The sequence below is a fragment of the Prosopis cineraria genome, unplaced genomic scaffold, assembly GCF_029017545.1.
Source record: "Prosopis cineraria cultivar Desert tree isolate PC_DT_omini unplaced genomic scaffold, ASM2901754v1 PC1, whole genome shotgun sequence".
Lineage (NCBI taxonomy): Eukaryota > Viridiplantae > Streptophyta > Magnoliopsida > Fabales > Fabaceae > Prosopis > Prosopis cineraria.
In genome coordinates this window covers 51,780,667-51,797,433 of record NW_026555332.1, presented here as the reverse complement: position 1 = coordinate 51,797,433, position 16,767 = coordinate 51,780,667, and the positions used below count along the sequence as shown (strand labels likewise).

Here is a 16,767-nt window from a genome sequence, read left to right as displayed (position 1 = left end):
CCAATTCAAATGGATTTTTTTTTTGGGTAAAAAGGAATATAATATTTTTATACATTGAAATGTTTTACTTTGCTCCACTGCAACAAGCTCATCACAACGAGAATCGATGCTGAAGTTACTTGTGAATTGCTCCCTCCAGTTTCATTGATAAGGTCTTTTTTAAAAAGTTTGTTTGATATTATTTATAAGTTATGATATAGTTTTTTAAATAATATTTAAAAAATATTTTTAAAATCAAACTTCACAAGAGAAAAATAATTAACATCATTATTTTTTAAATTTATTATATAAGAGTATATTTAAAATTTTATGTATTTTTATTTTTTTATTTTTTATATTAATATTGATGAAATTAATAGAAATAAGTTATAAACAGAAGCCAACGAGTGACATGATCCTGAAGGCACCAATCGCATCCTGAGACCCTGTCCTTTCGCTTACTCCCGCTGGCCGTTCATTGTTCCCAATAATAAACTCCACGGGTTCCTCTCCATGGCCTTTCAAGATAGGCTTCTGCGAAATATCAAACCCACAGGCGCAGACCAGACTTGGACGTTGACTTTTGAAACAGAAGACTCTTCACTCAAAATGTTGTAATAGTTGTACGCACCTTGGTTGATCATCTGGTTAAAGCCAAGGGTTGCTGAGGATTCTTAGCACTAGTGGTTAGCTGTCTAATTGTCTTATTTGCAACCTCGTATCTTGTTCTTTCTATTATTTGAATAAATTTTACCTTTCACTACACAAAATGGAGAATAAATGTTGTAATTGTCATAAAACCTGCGGCGAGCATGAAACATCGTTGTGGCTACAGATATAGGATGCGAATTCACAGTGCAATAAGGGGTTATTAACTGACTGAAAATCAAATAACACGAATCAATTAATCCATGAAGATGAAGGCAACAAGAATTCCAAGCTCAACCAACCAAACGCCGTGTATAGGTTCATGCATTCCATTGAAACTTCATGACATAGAAATACATTGTGGATTGGCTAAGAGCAAATCAAAAGGATTAAACCTTGGAAGATAACTTGTGCTCACGATCAAATATTCTTCAACTTCTTCATTTTAGAAGGTAGCCATCTTCCTTTTTTCCTCAATTTGCGCTTCCTGACAAAGTCTTTTCCTCCGAAGCCTAATCTTGGCCATTTTCATACTCAATCTCTGCTACTTCCTCTCTTGCAGCTTCGATTCCAAAGGAAGCTTGTCAACTGGCACAACCTCTCCGGCACCTTGTGGAGGCAATTCACCGTCATTTGCTTAAGTTGCTCCATCAGCACCAACAGAAGCCGCTCTCACAACTGATGCAGCTGTTCTCTTGAAAGGGAATGGTGGTGAAATTCCAACTCCACTAAAATACTTGGAAGGCACATCAATGGGTCTAACGTGCAATCTGGAAACTGATATCGATACAAGTTTTCCCAAGAAAATAGGTCTATATATAATTAATAAACAAGATATATCAACAGAAACGCATCGATAAATAAATGAAATCAGAATCAGGAAATGGAAGGATAAGTTTAGGATAAGATGCCTCAACGATTTGAAGAGATTGTAGAGAGTGCAAGACTACAAAGGTTCTTACCAGTGGCAGTGGGGGATAGCCGTGGCTGTTGTCGAACAAGAAAAGCGAAGGGAAGAGGCAAGGGTGAAAGAAATGAAACAGAGCGGAGCCATTTTTTTTTTTAATTTTTTTTTAAGTTTAAAATGATGGCTCAGAGTTCCGCAATGGACGGTAGATGGCAGGAGAGGCTGAGAGAAGGCTTAAGGATAAGGTTCCGTCACCCGTGTCTCTCTCTAGTCGTTACTCGTTACTCGTTTTTTATTTTCCCGGAAAACAATTTTTTTATCAAAAAAAAAAAAGATCTTGCTAATTTTATTCGTATTACTATAACTCAAATACATTCATTACTTATTCTAAAACTTAATATTTACAATAAACTAAATTTTTTATAAATCAAATTGCGAGTACATTAAAGTTAGTTCAAGTGGATATTCATTAGAAGAGGTATCCTGCATATTCATTAGAGTTATCCTACATAAACAGGTTAAAGCGTACACAGCGTAGATTTCCTTTGTTGGGACCATCTAGTTAAAGAATCTACTCAATGTAGATCAAATTACCCCTTTTCCTGGTAATTGATTACATCAGTTTGTTCATCTTGTATACCTATACCTAATAAAAAGATTTTTTTTTTGGCATACAATAAAAAGAGATTTTATATAGTTGAAGATCTGTTCTGTTTCAGTGATTGACAACTACATTTGGGAGAAAAACTTGGCCACTGAAAATAAAATGGATTTACCGGGTTTAAAATCATTTTCCCATTACAGTTGAAAAACATTTTCTCTACATCTATTATTGGACACATCCCATCTAGGATTATCAACTACAAAGCCAAGATTTTGTGTTCACGTCGTAGAATAGCCTCATGCAAACGTGCCATTAAATATTATGTATGATTAAATCACGTGAACAGTTCAAAATGTCACATACAATAATATCATTTGTCAAAGAAACCATCAAGTTAAATACTTACATGCATATAATGCTTTTCCTCAAAGGTTAACCCGAAACACCAACCAACTGAATATCAAACATCAAACCGGATTCCTATGGAAGCGTATGGGAACGAAATAACAAGGGGTATGAGCAACAAAATCCACTGCTCCAACACTGCCACAAACAACAAAAATAACAAAAGGTCTCAGGTCTTGCAATTTGAAGGTGTTTTAAATGGGAGAGCATATCCTATCCTGAAAACTGAAATCTATAGATAAAAGCGTAACATTTTTTTTTAATATAACAATGAATATGAAATTTAAATTTCCTCATAAACAAAGGGAAACAGAAATTAGTTAAACTTGGTTGTTATTGTTATTATTATTATTTTTGCCAGAGCAGTTAACTAAATTCAAACTTACCACAGAAAGCAATGGCCCTTGTTTAAATTTTCCATGGAACGAAAATGCAATTGGCTTTGGATTGTTCCCAGGCCCTCTGATAAATCCACTGTAACATGTAATTGCAAGACAGTGTAGATCAGTCCCGGGCAAATGACACTACCTTGACATGTCATCAATAAACAATATTGCTTCCAAATAATTTGGCATTAAAATTTACATAGGAAAAATATAGCGAGATTAACAGGTCAACTATTTTCAAACATTAACTCACATTAGTGATGTAGATATCAGAGGAGTCCTTCTTGTGTCATATATAGCAATCAGGCCTTTATAAACCTCATCTCCATCTTTAAAGGAAACAGCCAATCGCTCACCTGAATGATCCCATGCTACCTTTTCAATGCCAAGACTGAATAAAAAGAAATAACAAGAGAATAAATAGTGATCCCATTTCTATCAATGAGAATCGTACCAGGCAGAACCAACTGATAGAGGATTTTATCCCCTCCCAAATTAAAACAAAGGTTAAAAGCAGAATTATGCCAGTTGCTGGAAACACTTTGGAAGTATACAACCGTTTTTTTTTTTTTTTGAGGGGGGTTTCCCGAAAATAAAAGAAGAAGAAGAAGAAGAAGAGAAAAGAAATTGAGAAAATAAAGCACGACAATAATATAGATAAAAAGATATTCCTTGTTCTGATACATACATCTCATTCTATCTTTATGAAGAGTTTTTTTCAAGAACGTGGGCAAGAACCATAACTATTATAAATATATCAACTGTAAATTTCTCTCTACCTGCCAGTTAGTGACATCGCCTCTGGCAAATCGACAGGCAACAGATGTGCATCTGGAAGAATAATCAACAAGCAATTATCAGTGTAACGCTCTAATTTTAAAGAAAACCTTTCCAAGCTTAGAAGCAATAGGCAGAACATGACAGAAAAGACGTTATTTTGATACCACAAACTCAACTATCACTACAGGAAAACGATATTTCATCTTAATCAGATTCAACCAATACCATCCCTAGTCAAAATAATCAATTGATATACAATAGCAGATTCCTCGACAAGGATTTTTTTTTTTTTTTGGGCGTTTCATTCTTGTCCGTGCATACATTTTTCTTAAAATATCATGAGTCATAATATATCATCTGAGCAAAATTGAGAAAATATTTAATCAACTATCAACTAATTTAATCGATTTACTATTTAGTGTCCAATACTTCCATCTTTACTGTCCATAACAGACCAAATAAGCATTACATGAAGAAACTCAACAAAAAAAAAATAAAAATAAAAATTCCAAACAAAAGGCCATATACCTAACGAGGGAGGTTTTGATGCAAAGTGAACAGATCCCAAGGTTGAAGATTCAGAAAAAGCAAGCAGTATCATACGTCCATCAGGATCCCACATTGCACCCTGATAGCACATCATCGACAGCAGGTACAATTGAAGATAATACAGTTATGTGATGGCCATCAGGAAAAAAGAAGTTATAGTGGTTCCTGTATTGTTAGATGACTTCATGCCGAAAGGATAACATGCAAGGAAAAAAGTAACTACCATCTGGATATTCCAATACAATTTAACTATGAAGACTCATCAAGCTTACGAGTCTTATCATTTAAAAGAAAATTTTAAACTTTCCTCTCTTAAATTTCTCAGAAATTTATCCTATAATTTCTATTATTTAGACTTGTGAAGCTTCAGACATTATGTTAATGTCCATTTCCAACTTGCAAAGAAACTTCTATATGGCTATGATACTATTCGACAAACTTTTCAAGGAGAATTATATTATTAATTCTACTCCAATCATTTTAGGAGGAAATGAAGAAAGATTGTCTGTTGCGGATTCCCATGTTTTCTTCCCCAAATAATGCATGTAATATTGGGTCTAAAATTCTGAGGGGGAAAAGCCAGGAACTTGAATCAAATAAAATAAAGGCTATTGAAGGAAAATATTATTGCCTTTTTCTTGGTACAGTATAGCAATCCAATCTAATGAATAAATGATCCCCAAAAGTGCATAAAATAGACAAAATACTCATAACGTTAAGCATCAAATATGCATTCTGACAGATTAGTATGTACTACGGGGAATCAACAACTCTTACTCTTCTTTAGAGGATATTAGAATAGCAGGGTAAAATTTAGAACGGATCTGGAGTGTGGACTTTGATTCCTCCAATATGACACACATTAAACTTGAACAATATAAGTTTGTATGATAGAAAGTCAATTTCAAGTCCAAAATCTTTTATGTGGGTTGTCCATGCTAAGCAAATCTTCATATTGCCCCCTCCCCAAGAAATAGATATATTCTTGTAAGACCCACTATCCACTTGAAAATCTAAAGCCTCAGATTAAGTCCTATATCCGGGCTGCAATACTAAACAGCATCAACAATACTAGTTTGATACATAATTTTTAGAGAAAAACTGTTACATGTCTAAGTGATCTCATATTTGCCAAGTAGAAACTGAAGAATCTCAGTATTGCATATGATCGTTAAGATAATGTAATTTGGCATGACATTGATGAACATACCAACTTCTTAATTTAATGATCAAGAACTAAATTTTATGGCTTTAAGTCATTATAAGGCACCAAAACATGAATTTTGATATTACATACCTTTACAAACCCACTGGTTGACGACCATTGTTCAGATGCCCAAGTGTTTGTCTCCCAAAGATAAAATGTTCCATCACTGTTAAAGAACATAACCATCAAGATATGAATCAAAATAATCTATGATTAGTTAATTTTTCAATGTTCAAATGAAAACGAGACTTGTATAGCATATGGCATACAATTTTGAGGCAAAGAAGTAATCTCCAGTTGGTGACCACTTCAGCATTGATATGCCCCCTAATCCCCGCCGAATGGGTGTCCCCACACCTACAGATGATATGCCAAAAAATAATCAAGAGATGGGAGGAATTTAATACATGTTGATTGCAATAATAAATTCATAAAGACAATCCAAATTCATGCTGCCACTCCTCAAACTTCCAGTACTCAGATGAGTAACAATCAACTCATAATCCTAACATAAAATAAGGCAACAGATATTTGACAAGTTTATTTAATTACAATTCCAAATATTTTCATTTTGTTAAAGCATTCCAAATAAAATTACCCTAAGCAGGGAAACATTCACAAACATTTGTGAGGTGCGGCACAAGTGTGTGCACATAATAAATTTCCTTATTTTCTATGTAAAGTTCCAAGTTGACAATAAAGTTCTGACGGTGAGAAATTGAATTGCTAAAAATGCCAATGGACCCAGTATCATTCCCAATTTTATTTCCTCGTCTCAAGTGTCATTATAAACTATCAGTATAATCTTTATATTATTCCCCCAACATTCTACCTGTTTCTTCACAACTAACTCTTTTCTTGCTTGCCATAGTTGCTGTAGTTTTTCTTTTTCAAAAAAAAAAAAAAAAACTTAACCGTATAAGCTATAAAAGTGATAATATTTACTGATGAACCGAAATTAGAAATTAGGTAACGCATACCAGAATCCTGGTGACATTTCATCTTTATTTAATGATGAACTAAAATTAGAAATTAGGTGACGCAAACCAGAATACTGGTGTTTCATCTTCTACACCTCATGTTTAGCATTCCTAAATTAAACCCTAAGCTCCATATGCTTTCTTAATTTTCAAGGCAGCAGTAAAATTTCAAAATAATATTATTTGGATAAAATCTAAATTCTTTAAAGGTAAATTACCTAAAAGATCTTCAGTGTATGCGTACAAGGGATAGGGTGTTTCCAAACCATTCACATAATTATGAGCAACCCACTATTAATGTATCACATGTATGAATAGACTGCATTCGACATGTATATACAGAATCCAAAACTTTGTTCCGAGGAAACGTTTTGAATTTGATCAATGAAACCCAAGTTTTACTCTTGACTATGGGCTCAGTTTTATTATTGTCATTTCCTGTGACATTCATTAAATGAGGTAAACATCTCAGTTCTCACAAAAATATAGAAAACGTATCAATAGGGCTATGGTGAAAGTAGTTGAGCTATGCTGTATCTTTATGTCTCCATAGGCCACAGCCGATGAGTCTTGGCCTCAAAATGCTGACTAGAGTAACAGAGTCAAGTTGCATAGAGCAAGTTCTAAACCTATCCAGTGAGCTATAGTTGATCGTCAAGAACAAGGGAATGGTAATGTCACATTATACAAAATTAACCAGTGATCTTGACCATACCTTGAGAAACATCCCACACAGTGAAAGAGGAGCTCTCATATGAAGCAGAAGCTAAGTATGTGAAAACAAGTCAAGAAAAGTACGAATAGAAATTAAAGTTTCACTGAAAACCAAAGTATATGCCCCAAGTCAGTGTTCTTAAAACCGCCAAAAAAGAAGATACTTTCCATGTGCTTCCAGGGCAAAGGAAAAAACAACCAAAAGAGACCCATATATGAATTCTCATATGGAAAACATAAAGCAAAACAAATAAAGCGAGCAGTATATTTCTTAGGATATCTCCCATCTGGGCTCCATGTAAGAGCACTAATATGTTCATTGTCCTCGCTGCAAAGAAAATCTGCCAGGATATACCGAATTCCAGTGCCTCTTGATAAACTTCCTACAAAGGAAGCTGCCCCAGATCTAACAGATGCTGCATTCCCCGGATAAGAAGCAGCCCATATGAATATTCCGCCCCTGAAAAATAGATTCACTGATATAGTATAAAAAATTCACAATACCCTGGTGGGCTACGAACAACTTTTGAGTAAAAACCACGCATGAACGGCAAGTTCTCACTTGCAACCCAAAGAGAGCATCCGGCCACCATTAGGCCTCCACTCGAGTACTCTAACATCTCTCTGGTACTCATTGGTCAGAATGATTGGATCCTTCCCTTCTGTTCATTATGTCAAACAGCCGGCAATCACCCAAGAAGCCAAAAAGTGAAATTATTAAAACACACATGAAACGCCAGATAGCTTAAATAGGTAAGCTACCTGAGTCTTCATAGTCACGAAGCATAACTTGATTTGGCCCAGAGATAAACGCAATTATATGCTTATTCTGGTGCCAGCTTACTCCTTGAATATCAACCTCTGGTAGCAGATGCACCTGCAAATCATTTATACAACAATATAGCGTACATGTAACTTAAAAAATGCAACGCATCTGAACTTCAAAAAATAAATAAATAAATAAATGAGAGGACGCCATACATCATTAGGGCGAAAAAGGCGCCCAAGGGACTCATTGACTAGCCCTAGCAAGACAGCCAATAGACCTTTCCTTTGGACCCCATCCCCAGCAGTTCTTCCATCTTGTTCCGCATCGTAATCAGTAGTTGGTGATACGAGCTGTTCTGGCTGAAATGGCACAGGGCTAAACACCAATCCCTATAATAAAAAAAAAACCGGAAATGAGAGAAGAAAATCCAAGTAAGTCCCCCTATCAAATTCAATCACACAACACAGCAAGACACATTAATTCAATTAAGATGTTCCAAATAAGCCAAGTTTACTAGAAGTTTCCCGTAGGTGTCCTTTGCTCGATCGTCCGAGAGCGTGTCGGCAGTAACTGCAGAATGAAAGAAATAAGCTGATAATTAGAAATGAAAAAAAAAAAATCAACGGCCAGCAGAACTCGGAATGAGGAGACGGCGGATAGAATATAGATTTAGAAAGATAGTGATACTTAGGTCGCGATTGACTTCGCAGATGGTGACAGAACCAGGAGGAGGGAAGGAAGGCATGTCAGATCGGGATTTGGAAGGGATCGTGAGTGAGTGTAGGGTTTTAGCTCAAATCAGCGTTTCGCTCCATCGACTAGCATCTTGGGGTTTTATTTCTTTCCCGCTCTTTCCATTGTTTTATTTTCTCACGCTTTCCAGCACTAGCCGCAACTCACGTGCAACTCACATGCGGTGGCTTGCCCTGAGGGGCCATTTGAATATCCGTTTGAAATCACCTAATTTTGAGGAAAAAAGAAGTGAGTTGAGCACTCAAACCAGAAGGTGAACAAAGAAACAGAGTGAAGAGAGCAAGAGAACGAAGGGCTCATAGCTGTTCTGACCAGAAAACTGACCCAGCCGCTCAAGATCACAGAGTCGAATGATGGGGGAAGGAAGAGAGACGGAGAGATAAAGGGGTTGAATAGGGAGTAAGAGAATGGGATAAAAGAGAGGTAATGATTAAATACATCTTCTATTCTCTGATTCTTCTAGCCCTTACAATTTATTACTTTTTTGGTGATGTACTGATAGAATGAATTAGATTTTGCTGCGTTTCTTCTTGGTTACTCCCATGTTTGCTATGTTGTTATTGATGAAATGGGTGAAAATGTAGTGTAGCTTCTTGATTCTTACTTATTGTCACGGGCTTAGAGTCTGGCGCAGCACACGACGCTCGTGCGGCGTCCTGGAGGACCCCATAATCCTCAAGACAAGCCTTATCACATACGAATCCTACTGGTTTCGCCCTACTATGGGCTCATCAAGGAGGCGGCTCTAGCCCCCGACCAGTTGTGCACTTAGCCCAAAGACTAAAGCAGAACGCACCCAATGCCAATGTCGCCCCCTTTACCCATATTGTGCGAGGCTAACCAGCGGATCATTCATTATCTTGGTCTTTACACGGTCACGAAGATATCATTCGTGACATTCTCCCATATTCAATCTAGCATGCCCTCGTGCTAGGGGGAAAGACTCTACCCAAAGATCACACGTACAGTACTACCACAAACACATCAGCTTACTGCTGAATGGCCACCCGAGTCCTACACTCTTCGGACCCACTCGCACCCGTGAGCCAACAGGAGTGGAGTCGACCACGGCCAATCTTCCCGCCCGAGTCCCTATTTTTGGACCCACCTACACCTCGCAGGCCTACTGGAGCGGTGCCGAGATCAACTAGTCCCAACGTAGGACTCCAAAGGCACACGGTAGTAAAGTACGTTCTGCTTTGATATCACTCTGTCATGGGCTTAGAGTCTGGCGCAGCACACGGCGCCCGTGCGGCGTCCTGGAGGACCTCATAATTCTCAGGACAAGCCTCACCACATATGAATCCTACTGATTTCGCCCTGTCATTGGCTCATCAGGGAGGTGGCACTAGCCCCCGACTAGTTGTGCACTTAGTCCACACACTAAGGCAGACGCACCCAATACCAATGTCGCCCCCTTTACCTATATTGTGCGAGGCTAACCAGCGGATCGTTCATTATCTTGGTCTTTACACGGTCATGAAGATATCATTCGTGACATTATGCTCTCTATGTGGTCGAATGAACAAATGCTTCTTCAAAGTATTGTGATGAAGTTGGAGTTTCACTGTAGCTTGCTTTTGGGGTCCTCAACCTGAGCCAAATTAGCTCCGAGAGTTTTTTTTTGGGTGGTTTCCCCACTTATTGACTAAATGTATAAGCATGGTTCCTCTTTCTGTGGCTTCTTTATAATGTTGAATGAATAATTTACTGTCCACCTCGATCTCCAATTCGCATGCCTTCTTTTTCATGTAAATAGGTTATAGGTCAGAAATTTAAGGGCCTGTTTGGTATCTTGTTTTCAGAACTGTTTTTTATTTTCTAGAGTAAAAAAAATAAAAAAAACTTGTTTGATAAAGTGTTTTTAGGGAAGTGTTCCTGAAAACAAAAAACCACAATTCTATTCTCAGAAATAGAAAAGCAAAAACAACTTTTGAATGTTTTGAAGTTATTGTTTTACAAAACAAAGGTGAGGCGGAGAACTACCTGTTTTCATTAATGGCAAGCTTGTAAATAATCCAAATTTTTCTCAACCCTAAATGCCTCTATTTCTCATCATTCTTTAGACAGCTTCTTCATCTGCTTCATGCTTCGGAGTTCTGACCATCGAAGTTCAGGTGTAGTCACAGCTTGCTTCATCTTCTTCGTCTGAGAGAACCCAGCTCATCGACTTCATGCTCGTGACTCAGGTGTGTCCTTTCTTCTTTCTTTCTTCGTTTTGCTCTGTTTCTTTATGCCTTTTTGTTCAATAAAGTTGTTTTGTTCTGACGCTTTACTCATTTTTTTTATTTTATATTTGTTTTGCACTTTTGAGTTCTGGTTGCCTTTCCTCCACTTCATGCTCTAGGTTGTTTGTTTCTACTCTTTTGTGGCTGCACTACACCTGAGTTGTATTTGACCGATTCTATTTCTTTCTTTTGTCTTTTTGCCTTGTTTACGAATGAATAGAATGTTTCAACTACTGCACTTGTAGGGACCGACTCTTTTCCTTCTTTATTAATGAATAAGAACAACTTTGTTTATTAATAAATTGATGAAAATCTGTGCCCTTTTAGTTATTTTTTAGTTTAGCATGAGGCATTTGAACTTTAACATAGAATCATTGATTTGGGTTAGTTTTAATTTTCTCTAGCACAGGGAATTTGAACTTTAGCACATATTCATTGATTTCTTTTACTTTTAATTTTCTTTACAAAGGGTATTTGAACTTTAGAATCTAACCTTAACAAAATTGCTTTTCTTATTCATTTTATTTGTACTGAACTTGATATTTTTTTGCTAACATATTATATATATTAATAGATGGCAACTAGTGAGCATGTTGAAAATACAATTTGGCCTAAGCATATTATTAAATGCTTCATTGATATCATGGTTGAAGAAGTTACCAAAGGTAATATGAATAACGGTATGTATTCTCCCAAAGTTTGGAAAAGTATGCTAGAGAACTTGAATGCTAAATGTGGACGGTCTTATAGTTTGAAACAAGTCAAGCAAAAGTTTAATAGGTTGCGTACAAAGCATAGAGAATTTTCTCAACTGCTATAACACACTGGATTTAGTTGGGATGCTGAAAGCAACACTGTTATTGCTGATGAGGAAGTTTGGAAGAACTATATTATGGTATGTAATCATATGAATTTTATTTAGTCTATATAATATTTATATATGTTATTAATTCACATGAGTATATGTATGTAGGTACATCCTGAGGCTGCACCCAAGGACTAGAACATTACAACCTATTAGGTGTAATTTTTAATAGAAGCACCGCCACGGGTGTACTCCATCATTCATCTACACAAGATCCACCTAATTCTGATGATGAAAACAATCTTGAAAATGAATATATAAATACTGGAGTTCATATAGACCTTAGTAGGGATGACGATGTTGGCCCAGAAACAATAGAGCGTGTAACTCGTAGTGAAAAACATGTTGTTGAAGTCTCTAATAGCAAGAAAAGGAAAGAATATAGGTCTAGTCAAATGGGAGATGCAATTCAAGCATGGGCTGAAGCATCTAAAGCAAAGGCTGAAGCTGAAATTGCTAAGGCTGAGAGGTGGAGAGCAAGGAGTGTTGAAAGTAGTAGTACTGGAGTTTCATTATCTGAATATTCAGTTGTCAATTGTATTACTGCCCTTGATGCCATTGATGATGTCCCTGATGATATCCATGCCAAAGCAATGGAAAAATTTACTTAAGGCATTTATAGAGAATTATTTATGACAGTGTGTTTAGAGAGAAAGAAGGCATGGCTGTATAATTTAAAGTGATGTATGTGAGTTGGTAGTTTTTATGTTAGGTGGTGAATCTCTTGTTTCATGAACGTGCTTTTTGGTGCTTTTCATGTTAATTTCTTGAACTATTTTGTTGGTCTTTTTAATGTTAATTCAATGTGATGTTACTAGTCTATGTTTGTTTGTGCACTTTTTATTCATTTCTCTTTTTTTCATGGTTTGTATTCTACAGTTCACTGATTTTAATCAGAATGGACGTAGATGATAACTCATCAGTTGATGGATCTATATCTTCATCAGGGTCAAGCGAAGAAGACCATGAGATAGAAGAATTAATGTCAATTGAAATGTTATGTGAGTATGAAAGTATGTTTCTCAATGAGGTCCTAATCCGTACATCTGCACCAACAAGTCAAGCATTTGTTAATGAGCTCATTAATGGATCTGGAACTACTTGCTATGAATTGCTACGAATGGAAAAAACATGTTTTCTTACATTATGCAATGAGTTGAGGAATAAAAATTACTTAGATGATTCGAGATGTTTAAATTTGGAAGAAAATGTGGCAATGTTTTTGTATATTATAGGCCATAATCTTAGACAAAGGGTAGTTGCAGATTGTTTTCAACATTCTACCCAAACTATATCAAAATATTTCAAGGGAGTGTTAAGAGCAGTATGTCAATTGGGGAAAGAGCTCATAAAACAAGAGAATGTAGAGTTGCCAAACCATGTTACAAATAACTCAATGTATTTTCCTTGGTTTAGGGTAAGTCTTAATAATTACTTTTCTTTGTTCATTATTTTTTTTATCATAACTATATATATTTATAAATATTTTCCATATAGAATTGTGTAGGTACAATTGATGGTACATATGTAAGTGCTTGGGTACCTTTTGAAAAGCAAGCATCATATAGAGGACAAAAGACAATTGTTACACAAAATGTTATGTGTATATGTGACTTTAACATAATGTTCACTTATGTTTATTCGGGTTGGGAAGGTAGTGCTCATGATGCTAAGGTTTTAATGGATGCAATTACCAATCCTGAAGCAAATTTTCCATGGCCCCCTAGAGGTATGTTTTAACATAAAATATTTTTTATATGTTATTTGCTCAATTATAAACTTCAAAAATTTTATTTTTGCCACATATAGGTAAATATTATCTTGTAGATTGTGGATATCCTTGCAGTGGTGGGTTTCTTCCACCATACAGAAGAGAAAGATACCATGCAGAAGAATATAGAGGTAAAGGCCGCCAAGCTACAAGTCAAAGAGAGCTTTTAATTTTAGACATTCTTCATTAAGAATGACGATTGAGCGTTCTTTTGGAGTCTTGAAGGCTCGATTTCCCATTCTCAAGTTAATGCCACAATACAAGCCTTCAAGACAACGCCTTATTGTGGTGGCATGTTGTGCTATTCACAATTACATACGTAAATGGAGTCGTCGTGATATGTTATTCAATCAATGGGAGAATATGGATTCTGAACTAATGGAAAATTTATCAATGGAAGGAATGAATGAAAACATAAGTAGAGAAGGTACAAACTATAATCTAGAAAACTTGTCAAGATTATCTGAAGAAAGTGCAATAGAGATGGCAACACATCGTGATCATATTGCATCTCAAATGTGGCATGATTTTACCACTCCTCCTAGTTAAGTGTAGCCTTGTGTTTCTTATATCAATATTTTGGAGACCTTGCTTAAAACAATGTTACTTTAAGACTTGATTTTGTTGTTAGACTTTTATATATTTAATGTTTTTTTTGTTGATTCTATTCAAATTTTATTACTAATTAATTCATAGTTATAATATAATATTAAATAAATATAAAAATTATGTTAATATTAATTATATAAAACAAGTTATCAAACAAGTTTTTTTTTGTTTTTTATTCTCAAAACATATTTTGAGAAATTTATTAAACAAGTTTTTATATTTTTTTGTTTTCAGATATAGTTTTTTAGAACAATTATTCAAACAAGTTTTTTTATTTTTTTGTTCTCAAAACATGTTTTACAGAATATCAGTTCTCAGAATAATAAAATAAAAACAATTTCAAACAGGTCTTAAATTACTGTTGTTCCTATGCTTTTGGTCTTCTTAGTTCATCCTTCTAGCTGCTCTGGCTTTTTCTGCTTGTAAGTATTTTATGGTTATAAAATGACTACAAAATCAGCTGCTATGCTAAAACGGTGCTTTCCTAATGATGCAGAACATTAATCGCCAAAACTAATACAGACAACGAGGGGCAAAGTAGGGGATAGAAACTAGGAACTCCATTAACCCACCCGAATCCCTCAACTCTCTGGTCGCCTTATGGCACTCAGCCCGTTGAAAGGAAGAACCAAAGTCAGCAATTTCGTAGGTTCTAATAATCCGAGCATTAAGGGATTGGTGTTAGCTGGACGCAAACATAATGGCCACCATCTCAGTCATGCTCCTTTCAAGTAAGAAACTTCCTCCTTCTTTTAGCCCATGTCAGTTTGAATCAATGAGATGAAGGTTTTGTCCGGTTTGAGATATAGGAACTTCCCATCCGAGGCTTCGCTTGAACCTTCGACAAGCTCCCCCACGGTTTCATTTAGCCTATTTAATTGTTTCATTCAAAAGAGATGGAGGAAACCCACTGTTTCTGCCCAAACCCGTTTGGAAGATCGGGTAAGAGACTCCAAGTTAGACAAACTCATGACCCACCTTAATAGACTCAAGATTATTCTCAAAATCAACCAACTGATGTCAAATCGCAAACGCGGTCCCTTTGTGTCCGTACAGTTGATGTCCCGATGGAGGAGCATCATTGGGCTTAATGTCAGCATCGGGTCATTTATTCACAAATATCCCCACGTTTTTGAGGTTTTCACACACCCAATCAGGAGGAATTTGTGTTGTAGATTTACCGGGAAAATGAAAGCCTTGATAAAGGAGGAAGAGGTTGCTATAAAACAGCAGGAACTGGAAGCTGTGAAGAGGTTGAAGAAGTTGTTGATGATGTCGGTAAATGGGACTCTTCATATACATGCATTGAGGTTAATTAGAAGAGAATTGGGTTTACCGGATGATTTCAGAGCCTCCATAGTTGAAAAATACAATGGAGATTTCAGATTGGTCGATTTAGAGATTGTGGAATTAGTAGATAGAGATGAACGACTGGGAGTGGCTGAGATCGAGAAATGGAGGGAGAAAGAGTACAGAGAGAAATGGTTGAGTGAATTTGAGACCAAGTATTCATTTCCTACCAATCTCCCAACAGGGTTTAAAATTGAAAGAGGTTATAGAGACAAGATGAAGAACTGGCAAAGGCTTCCATATACAAAGCCTTATGAGAGAAAAGAAGCCATTCGTGTACGGACATGTGGAGGAGTTGAGCGCTATGAGAAGAGGGCCGTTGCTGTTATTCACGAGCTGTTGAGCTTGACAGTGGAGAAGATGGTTGAGGTTGATCAATTAGCTCATTTTCGTAGGGATTTTGCTATTGAAGTAAATGTGCGTGAAGTACTGCTAAGGCACCCGGGGATATTTTACATATCAATCATAGGGAAAACTCAAACTGTGTTTCTCAGGGAGGCATATAGTAAAGAGTGTTTGATTGAACCGAATCCCATATACACTGCACGTAGGAAAATGTTGGGTCTTGTATTGTTAAGGAGCAGGAAAACAAAACAATTGCTGGCTTGTAATGAATTCAAGGATGAAATCTGTGCAGAAAATGAGGATGGTGGAAGGCCAGGAGATTGGTTGGTTCCCTTAATGGAGAGCTCTGATCGCCATGATATTGCGGGCGATTTTGCTGACATATCTGAGTAAGACCACAGATGGTTTGGATATCTAAAGTCCTTTTTAAATGGAGAAGTGAGGTGTAAGTCTTTTTAATTGATTTTGTCAACCATATGAGAATGACGACTACAGACCTGCTGCTAGTGCCAAGCTCGAAGCAGATAATTTCACTCCGTAGTACCTTTAATCAAATTTTGAATTCATTGTGGGAACTAGTTTTAACTGTTGACGAAGGTTTTCGATTTAGGGCTGTGTAGTTTCTCTTTTATTCTTCCTTTATTGCTAAATACATGCTTTATTGCTTTGTGACTTTAAAATTAGGAGCTTTTCAATCAAACAGTTCAATATTTATTATATTTTACATTATGATCAGTTTATTATATTTGTTAATGTTATACTATTGTATGTCAATGATAAATCCTTTATAAATTTTTAATGATAAATCTCTTATATATCAATAATAAATATTTTGTATATCAATATGAACCAACCATACTCAATTTTTAAAAATTCAGTCCATATGACCAGTGAGTTAATATATCCTAAAATTTTATA

At 36.1% G+C, this 16,767-nt stretch overlaps 2 protein-coding genes across 5 annotated transcripts; one reads left to right on the top strand and one right to left on the bottom strand.

Moving 5' to 3' along the window:
• Window positions 1-859: 859 nt before the first annotated feature.
• On the bottom strand, window positions 860-8,774 carry LOC129306182 (aladin). Of its 4 annotated transcripts, none has more exons than XR_008592169.1 (15): window positions 8,616-8,774; window positions 8,443-8,498; window positions 8,141-8,317; window positions 7,922-8,036; window positions 7,722-7,821; window positions 7,440-7,619; window positions 7,161-7,219; window positions 5,735-5,822; window positions 5,556-5,631; window positions 4,238-4,337; window positions 3,709-3,760; window positions 3,183-3,320; window positions 2,930-3,017; window positions 1,590-2,681; window positions 860-1,439 (listed from the first exon to the last, which is right to left on the bottom strand). XR_008592169.1 is itself a non-coding variant. In XM_054946620.1 (14 exons), exons 1-14 carry the CDS (start codon window positions 8,671-8,673, stop codon window positions 2,619-2,621), a joined length of 1,350 nt encoding a protein of 449 aa, XP_054802595.1. In that variant the 5' UTR covers window positions 8,674-8,774; the 3' UTR covers window positions 860-2,618. The 4 variants fall into 4 exon arrangements, 1 of the variants encoding a protein (XP_054802595.1); XR_008592167.1 differs by having other exon boundaries at window positions 860-1,404; XR_008592171.1 differs by having other exon boundaries at window positions 860-1,404; window positions 2,545-2,681.
• A 5,867-nt stretch (window positions 8,775-14,641) lies between these two features.
• Window positions 14,642-16,566, top strand: LOC129286359 (protein ROOT PRIMORDIUM DEFECTIVE 1). The gene has a single exon (XM_054922335.1). It carries the CDS (start codon window positions 14,935-14,937, stop codon window positions 16,240-16,242), a length of 1,308 nt encoding a protein of 435 aa, XP_054778310.1. The 5' UTR covers window positions 14,642-14,934; the 3' UTR covers window positions 16,243-16,566.
• Window positions 16,567-16,767: the final 201 nt, after the last annotated feature.